This window comes from Myxocyprinus asiaticus, chromosome 9, assembly GCF_019703515.2.
Source record: "Myxocyprinus asiaticus isolate MX2 ecotype Aquarium Trade chromosome 9, UBuf_Myxa_2, whole genome shotgun sequence".
Classification (NCBI taxonomy): Eukaryota; Metazoa; Chordata; class Actinopteri; order Cypriniformes; family Catostomidae; genus Myxocyprinus; species Myxocyprinus asiaticus.
Window position 1 is genome coordinate 31295704 of NC_059352.1, and position 17588 is coordinate 31313291.

Sequence of the window (17588 nt, forward strand, 5' to 3'; positions counted from 1 at the left end):
TACTGTGAAACTGAAAGACCTGGTCCAATGACCTGAAGGGAGTCCCGGGAGTGGGATAAAATGGGCTGCCTTCGAGAACCTGTTCACCACCGTCATGGTAGCCCCATGATGAAGTCAAGGGTGATGTGTAACCAGGGTCTCGAAAGCACAGATAAGGGTTGAAGGAGTCCAGGTGTGGGGGAGACTCGAATCAACATTCCCTTCCAAAAGGTGAGAAAGGTGCCGAAACCCGCAAAGGAGGAAGAGCACCCTGTCCGGAAGAACTCGCCGCTGCCATCCCCCAGGAGACGGAGGAGCCGCTGCCATCTGCCAGAGGGCAGAGGAGCCGTTGTCATCTGCCAGGGGACGGAGGGGGTCGCTGCCGTCCACCAGGAAGTGGTGGAGCCGTTGCCAGCCACCAGGGGACGGAGGACCTGCTGCTGTCTGCTGGATCGCAGAGGAACCACTGCCATCCACCAGGGCCCTGAGGAGTCGCTGTCATCTGCCAGGGGGCAGAGCGGCTGAGGACCAGTGGATGCCGTGTTCGGGACCGGCGAGCCAGCTTTTCTCTCTCTCTCTCTCTCCTCTCTCTGTCTGTCTCTCGCTCTTTCCCTCTCCCTCCCCTCGACTCTCCAAGGGTCCAAGGAGGCTGGGAAGACCTGCCGGCAGAAGGACGGCCAGAAGCGCAACACCTCCCCTCCAGGAAGGGAGGGGAGTACGTCAAGACAGAGGTTTCCCCGGCCGAGTCACCGAATCAGCGGGAGAGGGATAAAGGAAGAGCCGGGCAAGCCAGAGAGAGAGAGAGAGACACACACACACATGCGGCCGCTCTGTGTTTGTGTTTATGTTGCTGTGTTTTATGTTACAGTATGTTTCAGTTTCTTTGTATCATTAAAATTTTATGTTGACTGCTCAGCCAGATCCCAGCTGCCTCCTTTCCCTTTAGCAGAGACTCTACCCATTAACATTAAAATGCATCACCTTACAAGTCATGCATTATAGTAAAAGTGTTTTAATATCAGAAGATAGCACTGTGTAAAGAACAGCGTGAAAACTGTTTATGAACTGATAATCTGCCCTTCATTGTTGTTTTAGTGCCTCTAGTGCTGATTTACAAGAAAAATGCTGCGATACATACAACTAATCACCTAAAGTGACATGTTTCTTTGAAGTTGACAATTTAGATATTTGTTGTGTTGCAACTTAATGTCCATTGAAAAATCTTGGTCCTGAAGCAGAATCAGTTGTGAATTACTACTCTAGCATAAACCCAAATACACAAAAAACATAAACACAAAATATTCCCACTTGGTCACCCGGGTAAGTTCAGGAAGACAACAGCAGAAAGCACAATCTCTTTGCACAATTGGAGTGCAGCATTTTTTCAGTCACATCATAAAAAATAATGGGTAATTATATTCTTCCGTAGATTATTCAAAAGCATTGTGAAACAGCAGGATACTCATGGGATGTGCCATTTGATTGGTTTAAAACAGTCCTGCATCCAGTAAGGCTGGGAAGAGCACTTTTCAATGATACTTGAACAGCTTGTTCCTAGCAGTGCCTCTTACCGAAATGGCAAACTAAACATTCCTCTGACCTCACTGCATTGTCAGCAACAGAACAGCACAAATACTCCTGACTCCTTAACAATATGGGGCACACAAAAGGGAGCATGCCTTTTCACTGGTTTTTAACAGATACATGCAAGAGTTATTTTGTTTTTAATCAGAAAACACAATCTCACAGCCACCCTTTAAGCTTCTTTGACATTCTCAAGAATACAGTGTTGCTGTCTCAGTCAAATCTCTTTTGAGTTTGCTGTAACTTCCTTAAACATTTAAACAAAAATTCGTAATGGAGAAGAGTTGTTGTTCCATCCATCATGAAAAAATTTCATCTGCAAAGTCTTTTATCTTATTTGTCAATTACCCTGTATATGTTTTTATCTTTTTCTGTACCCTCCATGTATATTCACTTACTTTCACTATAAATATAAAAAATAAAAATTTCTTCCAAATTTCACATTATGTTTCTCCAAGCAACATACCTAAACATGCCTGTCATTTTTCTAAATTTGTTTTTCATTTTAGTAGATATTATTTGAGGCCTGTTTCATCTGCACAATAACACAAAAGAATACACAGATATGTCTCTGGTGTGGACCTGTAATAGCACCTGAAAAAACTTGAGGCAACTGTTGTCTGTTGCAGATAAACAGGGGAGAAGAGAGTCCAATATCAGAGTAAACACTCTAAAGGCCCTCCATTAGGACTCTACTCAGCCTCTCCTCACATAAACAAAGACATCATGTTTCTCCAGTCAGTGGTGAGAGTCACCATATCCTCTCTGAAGTTACACTCCAAACCTTCCGAAAAGCTGAAACGGACAGAGGGTATGTCTTCATATCACTGCGTTTCTCGATACAACTCAAAAAAAGAAAACAATGAGAAACAAAAAATAAGAATCAAACACTGACAGAAACTAAACTGTGCATGTTTATTTTGTGCTCATCACAGAGTAACACAAGTAACAAACAAAGTAAACTAACAATGCCGTTGAGTGTGAGTGAGTGTATGAACGTATGGACAAGAAGGGTCACTTTGAGGAGATGTTGAATTAGTGATTTCACACACACTAAAACTCCTACTCAGAGAGGATTTTAACAGCCCTCTTCAGGTCAGAGGGCAGACATCTATATTAAGACAAGTCAACGGTCAAGCCTCATTTCATATACATAAAGATCTTGAGGAGTCCGCAAACAGCAGGAATTACAATGGGGCTGGAAAAAGTGTGAAGTTCTGATGAATAAAATCTTTGTCAAGATGTTCTGCTAAACCAGACTGATCTCACATTAAAATCGGAAACAGAAGGTTGACTTTTCTTCAGCTAAAATCAAGTGTGCTTACTGAAATGCAAAACACTGCCTTCAGTGGCCAAAGCGGTAAGTGTTGTTGGGCATATATGTGTGAGCTCCATATTTTGGGTGAAATGTCCACAGAGGGGTGCCAAAAGCAAGCTGTTTTCAGCTCTATGGGCTATAATACATGGAAAAGTAATGCATATTTTATAAACTGAACCCCCAAATCCAACCCCCTAACCTAACCTCTATATGCAACTTGGAACAAAAGACAACTATGCTTGTGATCTCTGGGATAGATGGTCCTTTTTCATTCCAATAAACTTCAGTTTATTTGGCAGTGGGGGTTCCGATGTTCCACGCACTCTGATGACGTCATCACAGGATTATCATATGGCATTTTTCAAAAATGTATCGCATATCCATATTGTGCAGCCCTAGTTTGTTCAACTCCCTAACCCTAAGTATGAGCAATATCAAGCTCGACTAAAAAAAGGAGAAAAACGTGCCGTTCAATGATCAAAGTTATTTACTGCACAGATCAATGTGTTCTGGAAATGTGATATTTTCCAAAAAACATTCCATCTTTGAAGGCTTTCCGAAATGTATCTGAAGATAGGAAAGGGAGGGAAAGGGAGGAAAAGGAGAAGAAAGTTAAAGAGGTGGCTCAGCACCATATAATGTATATATCTATCCCATCCGCAATCTGAACGAGAGACACCTCATCACCTACACTGAACTGCGAATCAAGCTCAGTAAATGGGATCATGTGTTGGTTGTGACCAAATGGGGAAAAAGAAAGAGGCAAAGAAAATGTAGTTAAAATATGTGTGCAAAGGTGTGGTAATAAAAATGCTAATGCCTCACACGCCTGCCTCTAAAACTCACTTTACAAAATCAAGCTCTGTTTTAGAGGATGATTGAACAATGTAATGTAGAAAAATATAGATTACAAAAGAAAATTGATACAGCCATTTTTTGTAGTGAGAGCAACTTAACATTTCGAACAAAGCAAACAGAGAGAACTGATGTTTGGTTTAGTTGTGAAATTAGGCTTCTTAGCATGCAAGTAATTTGGGGCAGAATAAAAATGTAGATTTTGCTTAAAATTGGGAAAAATGAAAAATGTTGAGCAGAAAAATGTGCTCAACAGTCACAACCTTATTGTAAACATCTTACTGAAACCATTTTTAAACTGAGTCAACCTGAAATTTTACACACAGGACACATATTGAACAAAATCGACATCTTCTAGAAAGCTGAACCTACACCAAAACTTAGATTTAGATTTGTGTTTTCAACAGCTCATTTAGTTTCTTTTTTCACAGCCAAGCCTGTAAAGTTAGTTAATTTAGGCTGTAGTACAAATTATTAAAAAATGTTGTTGGCTCAGATTGAAATGTTTTACAGCGCTGAAATACACAGATATTTCAGATTTCAGACAGGCAGTTATATATCTACAAATTCTTCACACTGCTGGTATAAAAGGAGTTAAGTCTTTTTCAATGAATTTGTGGCATGCTCCCTAGACCTTTCAAGTTCTTGTGGCCTGTGCTTTTATTTTGATTAGATTTTTCCTGCAATCCTTGAAACAATGGAAAATGCAGGGTCACCCCAGCTGTTCTTCATTAGGTTCCTGGCTAAGGACGTCAACACACTCACTTACTGGCATAACGGTTGTGGGGGGGAGAAAGCAATAGAGAGTAAGCCAAGTGTATCAGAATTACTTGGAGAGATTGCGAGACGCGGTGTAGGTTGCAGTAACCTGTAATTAAGCCAATGCCGGGTTGCTGTTGCTTTGTAAACATCCCTACACCTCTCTCTCCAACCAGCATGAGAGCAGCAAAGGAGTCTGGTTACTAACACTTAAATCATGCAGAAACATCTGGTTTAGGAAGGAGATCTCTATCGCTCACTCTCTCTCTCTCTCTCTCTCTCTCTCTCTCTCTCTCTCTCTCTCTCTCTCTCTCTCTCTCAGTGAGTGGAGTGTGGTGGTTTGGATCTACCTCCACAGAACTACAGCTCAGATTGCAGTGGTTGCGCAATACAATTTGGCAGCCCTCACACACACACACACATACACACACACACATACACATACACACATACACACATACACATTCAGACATAGTCAGTCAGTCACACAAACCATAAAACAGCACATAGATCATTTGTCCTCAAACATTTGGAGAGGCGCTGTAATAGTCTGTCTGATTATGTGCCTGTTTTTTAAGAGAGAGAAAGCAGAGTCATTTTAAATGATAATATAAAAATAAAATGTTGTTGAGAGTCAAACACATATGTCTTTCTCACTGATATTTACTATTACTCTTCCAGCAAGACTTCACAGCTTGTATTCGTTAACATTAGTTAACTCAATAGTTAACATGAACTAACAATGAACAATACTTTTACAGCATTTATTAATCTTGGTTCATGCTATTTTCTGCATATACTAATAAACATTATAAACATTTTTACATTAAAAGTTGTAGCCAAATGATAACATTAGTTAATGCACTATGAACTAACATGAACAAACAATGAACAACAAAAAATTGTGAAACATTTACATTAACCAAGATTAATAAATGCTGTTAAAATATATTGTTCATTGTTAGTTCATAATACCTAATGCATTAACATTTACAAATAGAAATTATTGTAAAGTGTTACTGCTCTTCCTTATTATTATTTTTTACTTTTTTATTTATTTGTAATTTCTATTTTAACATCATCTCTTTTATCTTATTTGTCAATTACCCTGTATATGTTTTTATCTTTTTCTGTACCCTCCATGTATTTTCACTTACTTTCACTACAAATATAAAAAATAAAAATGTCTTCCAAATTTCACATTATGTTCCTCCAAGTCATTTTTCTAAATTTGTTTTTCATTTTAGTAGATATTAATTGAGGCCCATTTTATTCAAGAAAAGGGAATCAAAAGTGATTTTTTTAAACAAAGATTTCATATTGCATGCCACAGGGTTCATTTATGTAAGTTGTTTTGCACTGTTTTTTAATTGCAATGTTTGTTTGTTTGCAACTAAGCAGTGAACGCTTTGGCAATACGGATATATAAATATTTGTCACATTAAAACTAAAACTAAAAACGGATATGGTTTATTTAGGGATTCAGATCATTTGTCTCCACAACAGAGCTTTTATTTATTTTTATTTTTTTAAATGAGGATGAGAGACTTATCCCTATACAGTTTGTCATGGAGCTGAATATAACTGCGGGTATATTTCTGTAAACTATGTCACTCACCTTTCAGCACTAATTCTATTCATGTCTTTGTCACATGACAGGATGGAAGGAACACTGTGTATCGAGCCTACGGGCCTGGCAAGACTGTCACTCATCCCTGTGAGCTGTGGGAGGGTAAAAATGATGGAGAGCTGAGGGGAAAGGAAGGCGTTTTGCCCGGGTACATGAGCAGACGCGTGTTCCTCCAGCCAGCCCACAGGCCACACACTCTGCCCTCTGCATAACCAGTATCCTGCAAGAGCTGTTTTTGGCAAGTGCTGCAAATTAATATCTGTCAGGATTTCTGCCCCGCTTTCTATTTCACCAGTGAAACCTGAGGGCTCCCAACAGCACTGCCATCCCATAATAACAGACCATACTAAGAATCTACAGCTTGGCAAGCTGAGAAACCAAAAAAGGTACTCAGAGGTACAAAAAGTGCTTAGAAAGTAATATAAGACAAATGTAGGGATGAAGAGAGGAAAAAAGAGAGAGAAAAGATTTATTAAAAACAGACAGCTTATTTAAAGCTTATGTGTGTCATTTTTTCATGTTAAAATACTTTCTCCTATCCCAGCTTAATATGCATACAGTATACTATACTTGAGATCTGCACGGGCCTTAAAATGAAACCCGAACCGTACCCGAGATTGTGTAGCCCGACCCTACATGGCCCGAATGATACCGTCAGATTTTAAGCCCGAACCCGACCCAAAATCGCTTACCATCTAATTTCTTCTCCTAGCAAGTACTGTTGCAATAGGCTATATTTTATGTAAACATATAGGCAACATTTGTAATAGTACTGAAACAGTAAATATACACAGGTTTAACAAGGCACAGCAGCCCCTTAGTACACTAGAGCAGAAGGGGAAAAAAGCATTGACTTCCCGATTATATGCTGAAATGTCACTTGGTGCAGAACAATCTGGAATAAAATGAAACAATGCAACACTCCCCTCTATGCAGCCTGAACTTTTTCAGATTATTGAATCTTTATGACAACTGTGCTAAAAACAATCTAGATGCAGCGCAAAGAATGAAACAGAGCGCAGGTGTCTCAACATGCGTTTTTGGAAATGTTATGTTCTTTTTAACTTGACATGATGTTAAAATGTGCTGGTCCTGTGCGAGTTGCTGAAGAAAAAGCGAGGCACGGTGCAAATGTCAAAGGCATGTGTTTACATAGGAAAACAATGGGAAAACAGAACAGACGTGCACAAAAACACGTTCGGTGTGAACAGCCCCTAACTCATCCGTTCGCGCATGTCTGTGAGTAAGAATGCGTGCGCGAAAAAAGTTCGGTAAGCCTGTTTATTTTTTAATGCATACAAACCCGAACCCAAACCGAACCCGAAGTCCTACTTGAAAAACTGACCCGAACCCGGCCCGAAACCCATCGGGTTCTTGGGTCCCGTCGGGCCTGGGTCAGGTTGCAGACCTCTATACTATACACAGCAATATTGGCTCAACCAAGTTTGGTGCGGGATTTTCTGTTTGTCAGACCAATGACCAGATCGTTAAGGAAACCTGTTTGAAAACTTTCACTATTTACGCAATTTGGAGACCCAAGTGGGTCCAAAATTACACACTACAGCTTTCAAGCTTTAAAGGTTGTTCCTTGTACTCAGAAAAGTCATTCTAACATTTAGATGGAAAAAGATTGATTAAACCCAAATTTAAATATTATCCAAAACCTCTAGTAACAGGTTTAGAGAGCAGATGTGAGTGTACAGGATTCTTGGAGAGAGAAGGGAGATGGATGAAAGAGAACACATGTTTTATACTCCATTACATTTGTTTCCACATCTTGGTCCTTTGTATGTTCATTATGGCCTATTACTAAGCTATTACATGTGAGTCACACTGATTTGTGACCATTAATTGGCTCATTAATTACACACTTAGGCCTAAAAATAATAAACATCTCATCTATGAAAACACTATCCCTTGCCTTGGCTTGCCATATCTCCTGTCCTCCAAATTATGTACGTGAGAAGCGTACACACTGAGACAGATATCTTCCTGTTTCATCAAATACATTTTTATGTAATTCTGCTCTGACACAGTATATACCCTACTGCACTTTTGGTGACAAGGTCTCAGAAAACATGGAGATGTGAATATATCACACCTCCATCATCTCTGTAATCAGACAAGTACAGCTGAACACAGGTTATGACTGGCAGTAATCTGACCACCATGTGGTAAGGGTTCAGGGCAGGAGACACTTTGATGATGCAGATTAGATTATGTCCCAATTTTCAGATTAAAGCAAACTGGGAGTCTGGGAGTTTCTGAGTGAGGCAGCAATGGTCCAAACCAAAATAAAAAATAAATAAATACAAATTTAGTTTGAGTACAAGGAAAACAAGGCTCATGCCAAAGTTTGACACTCATAAAGGTTGTTTAGACTCAGACTGATCAAAATCAAGAACAAACCATGGAAGACCAAGTTTGGGACTGCTTTCTCAACAACAGAGCTGTTTACCATTAGTTTGTATTCTTTAAACCCAAAACAGAAATACCCTTTTTGAGCCATGGAATTTCTAATGTTTTTTTTTTTTTTTTTTTTTTTTTTTTTTTTTTAGAATTGCTGTTATTTTGTTTTTGTTTTTTCGATTTTGGTGAAAAATAAGGCTTGTTGTTGACATTATTTGGAAACATTTTATTTTTACATTTAATTCTACAACATAAATTACACACAGACATGCTTCAAACATTAATTTTGAAACTGTGTGCTTTAAAAACATGAACAAGTTGCTACATAAGGACTACAACAGCTTTCCAATGAATTACTCATCAATGGTCAAGCACATACAAGTTGATAGAGCTCTATGCTAATAATAATATAAACTTCAGTCAGAGCCTCAATAAATGCCAGCTGTTTGACTATAAATCAAGTAATTACACCCTTAATGTCTGAGAAACACACTAAAGGCCGAAACATACTTCACGCAAGTACGCAAACGCAGACGTGTTGTACATACATTACGTGCGCTCTTGCGTTGCTCTGGCAGTTACAAACCTCAGACCATAAGAGGGCAATAGATTTTTTTTAGGTGTGACCACGAAACCGGTGCTGTGTCCGAAACCAGGAAAATGCTGCCTTCGGAGGATGTATATGGAGGCAGGATGAAAATAAAATGCTTTCCAAACTGTTTGGAGACCAGTTTCCTAAAGAGTTCCATTCATTCAAAACAGCTGAGTTAAACCACTAACTGATTAGGCAGCAAGTCAGCTGCCTATATTTTCGGATGCGACAAGTTTGTTTGAATGGACTGAGGACAAAAAGTTGTATATATATGTTTAGAAAAGATTAAAATCAAATTGCTACCTGAGTCCGCCATGACAGGTTTTTTTTTTTTTTTTCTCCCAATTTGGAATGCCCAATTCCACGAGGAGGTTACCCCATGTGACTCTACCCTCCCTAGCAACTGGGCCAATTGGTTGTTTAGGAGACCTGGCTGGAGTCACTCAGTACACCCTGGATTTAAACTTGTGACTCCAGGGGTTGTAGTCAGCGTCAATATTTGCTGAGCTACCCAGGCCCCTGCCATGACAGTTGCTGATTGAAAGAAGAAAATCCACTCTAGCGCCCCTTGCGGCAACGCTGAGAATGCAGCACGTACTTGCGTTGCATTATGAATTTGAGCGCGGACACATTTCACAACGCAAAGATGCGTGAAATCGAGCTTGCGTAGCAAGATGCGTCTGCGTTCAAGTACTTGCGTAGAGTATGTTTGGGCCTTAAGGGGCCATTTCAGACAGAACTCACTGCACTTAATACAACTCAAAGAACAGAACACAGGTGTCCTGAGACACGTTTTTAAAAGTTTTTTAAACTTAACATGATATCTAAAAAACATGGTGCTCCTGTGCGAGATGCTGAAACAGCAAGACGCAACACAACAGTCAAAAGGTGTCCATCTAGCCTTATATAGAAAAACTATTGAAAAACATCGCAGACGAATTAGGGCTGGGCGGTTTTTCAGATTTTTCAGATTCATTCGAAATTACGTTTTGACATGATTTGTAATTTTTTTTAAATCAAGAAATCGAGATTTTGCTAAAAATATTGAAAACGCTGTAGTTAGATACGTTGCAAATCCACCATAGGGTGAATAAGGAAGAGAAAAAGAATTCATAGCGCTTGTCTTAATGCCACTCCCGATCTGATCAGCTGCACGTGTGTGGCGCGCTCCAAATGTACATGACAGGTTAACAACATGGAGACTGATATATAAGCCAGTAATATTCCCAGTACGATCGTACACAGTGTGATTGTAGCTTCGTCCATCATGCAGGTATACACCGGATTAAGACCATAACTGACATCGGCGTGCGCATGTTGATGAACGGTCTCCTTTCTTTTCTTTTTACCCCCAAAAAAGCATTAGTTATGTGACAGTTATGGGCTCTTCATTTCAAATCATGGAGAGGCTATATATGGGAGAATCAAACATCCACTCCTTTTGCCATGATGATTCAGATGGATCACTAATTATTGCTTTGTTCTGTGACATGTTTCAAGTTTACTGCATCTATAGCCAACATTTGGCAAGCGATCATTTTGACAAACTTTGCGAGTTGAGTTATAATGATAAATGATTATATATATATATATATATATATATATATATATATATATATATATATATATATATATATATATATATATATATATCTGCGCTGCTCAGCATGAACCACTAGAGGGTGCGTCTCTATATGCAGGGGTTTATGAATATACACACAAATGATTTGATATGCAATGAGTGCTTTCTAGATAAAATTGATCATTTATAGATATTGATTTCTACATAACTTTCTAAATAGACTTGGATTAGATCAAATGAATACCTACACTGGCTAAAAAATATTTGCAGTTTTCTTATTCTATTATTTCTGAACATCTGGGTTTATTAGATTTTAGTTTATTTTACATTTACACTCTGTTGACAACTTCCCCCTGTGGTGCATTTGGTGCATTTGTAAATTTTGCTTGCACGCCTTTGTTTTCTATAATGAAAAGAACTTGGATTTCTCTAACCAGGTTGCTTTACATTCTAATAAAGAACATACAATTTGAATCATGTTGGAGTATACATTTAAAAATTGAAAAAAATCTAATCATGAATAAGTTTGATAAAAATCAAGATTTTTATTTTTTTGCCATATTGCCCAGCCCTAGAGTGAATGACCCCTAAGCAAGTAAATATTAGTGAAGAGCAACAATGCTTGCAAAACATCGTTAAAGGAGGAGTTGGGTGGAAGAGTGAGCTCTCAGCTCATTTTGTTAGTTTGTAGGTCAGAGTGGGAGAGGCAGAACTTCACTAAACTCAAGGGACATTTTAACACAGTGGCCATTGTCCTCCTAAGTTACCATCAATAGCAGGAACCATTCCACTATGAGCAGCTCGAGACTCAGGCCAAACAACTCAATTGACAGCTCTACTGATGGTGGTGTTTACCCTGGGCCTCGATTAGTGTTTCATTGACCTACATTTCAATAAACATTGTTCAAAAAGCCCCATGCAAGCCTTTTGATTTTTACATGACCAAGTCCTAACCAGGTGCGACGCAAAAAAGTAACATGATAAAAGCAGTGATAAAAACAGTCAAGTCAAAGAAACATAGCCCTAACCTTATCCATAATCCCTGATCCTTACCCTTACCATAAACTACTCTTAAAATCACAGAAATCTCACTGGTTGATAGGAATGTTCATCCAGGCATGTCCTACTTTGCAAAATAATGGTTACCAATAAAGTTAGCTCTTCCATGTTAATCTGATATTCTGTCCTAACCAGCAAATTACTTGTCTTTGGAAACTTGTCACGATGTGCCTGGTTAGGACACATTCATATTTTTTTAATATTTTTGTGCCCTCAGGAATGGGATTTGGTTTGTGAAGAAAAGGAGAAAAGCCTCAGGTTTGAGTGACAGAAAAAATTAAAACAGCACTGAGAATGACCAGTGGGATCTGTTACCAACAAAGTGACATACAAGAGAACAAGAAGAAGTAAATCACAGAATGCTGACAAATACAAGCTCTCTTAAATCATACCACTCCATCCCGACGACCCAAACTTGATGATTGTCATAATTTTTCCTGTTTGTTTTGTTGCTGCCATATTGTTTTCTTTCCCATTTTCTTTTGGCATGCAACTATCTCTCATGCTGTTGTGCCAGAGGGGAACAATCATCACTCTTGTGAAGAGACTGAGCCAACAAGCCCTGATCAATCAAACAGACAGAGCTGCCTGAATCAGGATAGGGAAAGCATAGCTGACATGCGCCGCTGGTGTTTCGGGCTGAGAGATTGAGGCTGTCAGCACTTTCTTAATGTAAATCCCCCCCGGCCTCTGCTCTCTGACAGCCAGAACTAGAAGACTCATGCTGGGAGGAACCGGGGAAATTCCGAACGCAGGGGGTGTATCGTGATTGCCTGATAAAACAGGCAACACTGCCTCACTCTGTCAAGGCACTGAGCACAGAGCTTATCGAGAATACACCCTACACAGTCCCGTCAAAGAACACAGTAGTTTTCATGTGTCAGAATGAATAGAGACATGGATATAGTCACATATTTTACATGGATTCAAAACTACACAAGCATCGCTGCTATTTAAAGGTGATGGGATCAAAATATCCCGGTTTATGTCCCATGATATACTCTACGCCAGTGGTTCTCAAAGTGTGGGGTGCAGAAGACATTCTCAAATCTTGTTCACTGTCACACGTTCAAATTTTCCTCATTGACAATACACGCAATAAACAACGTGCAGAATTTCTTTTCTTCCACCTTTTCTCCTGATGCAGTATCAGTTGTGCTTACTGCACTGCACTTACGTAAACAAATACTTTATTGTGTGCGCACCAGATTTAAATGGGTGAAGTATTAAAGAGATATTTCACCCAAAAATTAAGATTATTTCATCTTTACTCACCCTCATGCCATCTCAGATGTGTATGACTTTATTTCTTTTGCTGAACACAAATTAAGATTTTTTGAAGAATATTTCAGCTCTGTGGGTTCATACAATGCAAGTGAATGGGTACCAACATTGTGAAGCTCCAAAAAGGACATAAAGGTAGCATAAAAGTAATCAATATGAGTCCAGTGGTTAAATCTATATCTTTAGAATCTATATGATAGGTGTGGGTGAGAAACAGATCAATACTTAAGTCCTTTTTTACTATAAATTCTCCTCCCTTCCAAGTAGGTGGCGATATGCACAAAGAATGCAAATCAGCAAAAACAAAAGAAGAATGTGAAAGTGGAGATTGATAGTAAAAAATCACCTGCTTGCATGTGAAGTGACTGAGACGTGTAAACGACCAGTCACGGTTCGTTTTGTTGTTACGTGCATAGTGTTGCTACAATAATAGACTCGTGTACACCAGTGTCATTTAAACGGTCTGCATATCAGAGCCATGGCACACACGTTTGAGCCTGTTTCATTCTCCCTCTCTCTCCTCAACATTTCCCTGTAACTTTTAACTGTCTTGTCTAATGATAAAAAGGCAAATATCAATAAAACTAATATCATATACCATCTGCTAATATGCACATATCTCATTTAAACAGATGTAATACACAAACCTCACACAACTTCAGCAGATCCAGCATCCTGTGTAGAGCTAATTTATTTACCTCTAAAGCACGTATTCTATGTCTCTCCTCAACAGTTCCTAGTACATTTTCTAATGATTAAAGGCAAATATCAGTAAAACTCCTATTATATACTGTTTGCAAATATGCAGATATCTCCTTTAAACAGATGTAATTCACGAACCTCACGAAAATCCAGCATTTTCTTCCCGTCGAGCGCTCATCTAATATCTTCCTCTGGCTATTCCATCAGCCAGAATCAAAACTTCAGGATCAGGATCAAAAGTTCCTCTGATTCACAAATCATGACTGTCACGACAATCATGACAATCAAAGCAGGCGATTCAGGCCGTTTAAACTGTCAGGAGATTGCTGCTCACGTTGGATCCGCACGAGCGCGTGAGTGCAACCAAAGTCTTTCTACCAAGTCAGTTCACTGTCGGCCCTGTTTGGAATGCTCTCGGGAGGCTATTTCCAGTCATGACAGTGCAGCTCCTATTTACTTGAATGGGGAAAATCCGAAATCTCCGAAAAGGTTGGTTAAGATTACGATCAAAGTACAGATTTCAAATCAGCAGTAAAATTTGACAACACTGGTATCAAAAATGGTGCTTCTTTATCTCAGATTACGCAAAAAAATGCAATTTTCCCAGTTTTTACAGCTAATGCGCATGCGTGTTCTCGAGTTGATTGACAGGCAATGTCTGTATATAAAAGTTGATTGGCTCTTTTACCTGTAAGGTGGGACTTCCTATCTACATCCATTGACCATTGGCTGCAGTTGGGCGTTGTAATTTCACCCATTCATTTTAATAGAAGTGGCCCGTCTCTCTTAAATAGTCTCTGGTGCAACATCAAGGTAAAAGTGCTTCACGTGTGCTATAAGCAAATGTCTTATTCACTATGCACTGTATGTACAATTGGTTTGATTTTTTTTTAGAAAATGTGATTGCTACCGTGGACATGCCATCTATGGTTGCTGGACTACTGTGTGTACTGTTATTTCCTTCTTCCTAATATATTACCAATTTCTTCATGTGCAAATAAATTACTCAAATTTGATGACTAAACAGAAATCAGAAGAAACTATTTAAAATACAATATTTTTTTAGATTCTTTTTTACAAAGTTAAAGCTTTGTGCAAAATGGAGTAAATATAGTGCTAAATAAGTGTTTTTAACAATTTTATGTTTATGTTAATTACTATATTAAATTATTTGATATCTTGGCATTGCATCGACCTATCGGCCATTCTGCTCTCTGGATATCGGTATCGGCCATTAAAAAAACCATATCAGTCGACCACTAGTGCTTTTGGAGCTTTACAGTCACAATCATGAACCTCTCGTCCCTCATATTGTGTTTCACTAATGAAAAAAGTCATACTGTTTTGGAACAACAAGGGTGAGTAAAGGATGACAAAATGTTAACATTTGTGGGTGTTATTACATTTTAAAATGTAAATTATTTATGTTTTTATGTAACAGAAAGTATACAGAAATAACAGAACAATACAGGCCTAGTGACAAAAAAGTTCATTCAGATTTGTTTTTTCAATGAAGAATGTAACTTTTAATTATTCCGCAAAACAGTGAAACCTTAAAGGTGCACTCAGTAACTTTTGTTTTTCTGTCATTTTGGACTTACACTGACACCTAGTGGCTTGGATGCAGCCTCATTTAAAATATTAAAATAGTTTTCAGTTTCAGATGCCATTGTAGAAATTCAAAATTCACAACCAGCAATGATTACTTTAATCAATGAGTGATAGTGTCCAATAACAGGACGGTTACTGAGATTCATGTGATTCTAACATGGCAGCCCCCATGTGCAGACCCTCTCCATGTAGAATAAAACAGCTTTTATACGGTTGCTGTCTTCATTTTAATGTGAGTGGTCATGATTTCCTACAAACGTATATTGCAAAATTACAATTCATGTCTTTAGGAGTTAAACTTTTTTAATGAGGAAAAAATTACTGAGTGCACCTTTAAAGAATGCATTGTTTTTTACTAAAACTTTTTTGTGACATGAAGTTGAAATAAAATTAATGTAATGTTTTAAAAAGCAGTTTGTTTTTTAAAAAAAACATGATTTTTTTTTTTGTCATATTATGTTTTATATGTCATATTATATTTTATATAATGCAAAAGTTTTTAATGTTTCAAAGGGGGGCGTGACAGATTGGTAGATTTTTTCACTTGTTTTGGCTTAAAAAAAAAAAAAAAGCCAGTACAGTAAGACAAAGTACACATGTTAAAAATACATTCTCAGAAAAATCTTACGCAGTGTTGTTTCTATAATAAGATAAATCAAATTGATCTTGTTTTAAGGAATTTTAGATAATTTTACAGGAAAACAATACAAAAATTATGATCAAGAATGCGATTTTTGCCCTAATATCAAAGGTCTTACTAGAAAGGAAAAAAATTATGATCCAACGTGAATTTTCTTGATAAAAAAAATATGATCGTGCCTGGTAATGTGCATGTAAAATGGCTAGAAATAGCATTTTAGCTTAGCATAAAGCTGAAAATTTACACAAGGTTTATTTCTATTTCTTCTGCTCCAAACTTACTTCAAACTTATTTCTCTGTCTGCTCGTATGAATGTAACACATCATATGAAAGTATTTCATCACTGTTCAAATGCACTTTGGATCGCATCATTTATATGTATATTTTTTGGAGCTTCAAAATGTTGGTACCCATTCACTTGCATTGTATGAACCCACAGAGCTGAAATATTCTTCTAAAAATCTTAAAAGTACTAAATATTAAATGAAACAAATGACAATAAAATGCAAAGTAATCTCTTCAGTAATCAAAATACTTTTTGAATGTAACTGTATTCTAAATACCAATGATTTAAATTGTAACTGTAGTGGAATACAGTTATTTATATTTTGTATTTTAAATACGTAATCCCGTTACATGTATTCCGTTACTCCCCAACCCTGAACACAACACATTAGTGTAAACTACTGTCAGTTTTCTCTTTCCAACTACTGTCATGTTGGAGCAACAGTTTGAGGAGAATCTAGCTGAGCAAGTTAGTTAAAGTTAGTTAAACTGTCAACATAGGCTAGTTTATAGCTAGCTGCCCAGCTAACAATGCAAGAATGCACAGTAGATATCTACAATGCCATTTTATTTGGTGCTTTCAAAACACTACTTTTGTTTGGGTGGTCCAACATGTAAATATATAGCTCTGTATCCAGAGTTTGGGGGCGGTACTACTTGTTTGTCCTAACAACGGCGGAAGGGGGCAAGGCAGAAGCAGTGTTAGGGAAACCTGTTTGGAAACAATGATTATTTTCGCAATTCCATTTGGTGCTGCTAGCGGTGCAGAAATTGCACACTTCCACCTTTAAACACTGACTCTTAAACACATTAACATTGCCCAAGCGTGCATGAGCACTGGTATTCACTTCATCTCAAGCCATGACACAGTAGCACGTTTTAAAGGCTGTTCGTAACACTCCTCATAAATTCTCAGGCCTTTCCTTCATCTACATGAGGAAAACATCACAGATGATATAGACGGCTCAATGCAACGTCATGCCACATTCACTCACTCTTGACCTGTTATTCCAGAGTCCCAGGAAAGAGAGGATGGGTGATGAGGAAAACAGCTCTTACCTGCTGAGGCCAAGCTGCAGAGGTTCAAAATAAGGATGCTGAAGGAGAATTTGTGTGCCGCTGGCCACATGGCTGGAAGAGAACCCTTCCCTGAAGCCAGACGTGGTAGAAACAGAACCAGCGGGGTGTCTTCTTGCATTGTCCACACACACTCTGTAGAGAGAGGGAAAATGATGTCAGTCAGTAACCAAACAACAGGGTATTAGGGTCTTACTGTCACATCTTGTGGGCTCTAATGTA

General features: G+C 38.4%; 1 protein-coding gene across 2 annotated transcripts in view; it reads right to left on the reverse strand.

Annotated features, from left to right (window-relative positions):
- tgfbr3 (transforming growth factor, beta receptor III) overlaps positions 1-17588 on the reverse strand; it is a 189439-nt gene that overhangs the window by 161632 nt on the left and 10219 nt on the right. For both annotated transcript variants that reach the window (XM_051707490.1, XM_051707491.1), the window contains exon 2: positions 17349-17501. In XM_051707490.1, the coding sequence (XP_051563450.1) occupies positions 17349-17487 (139 nt within the window). In that variant the 5' untranslated portion in view covers positions 17488-17501. The remainder of the gene's footprint in view (positions 1-17348; positions 17502-17588) is intronic.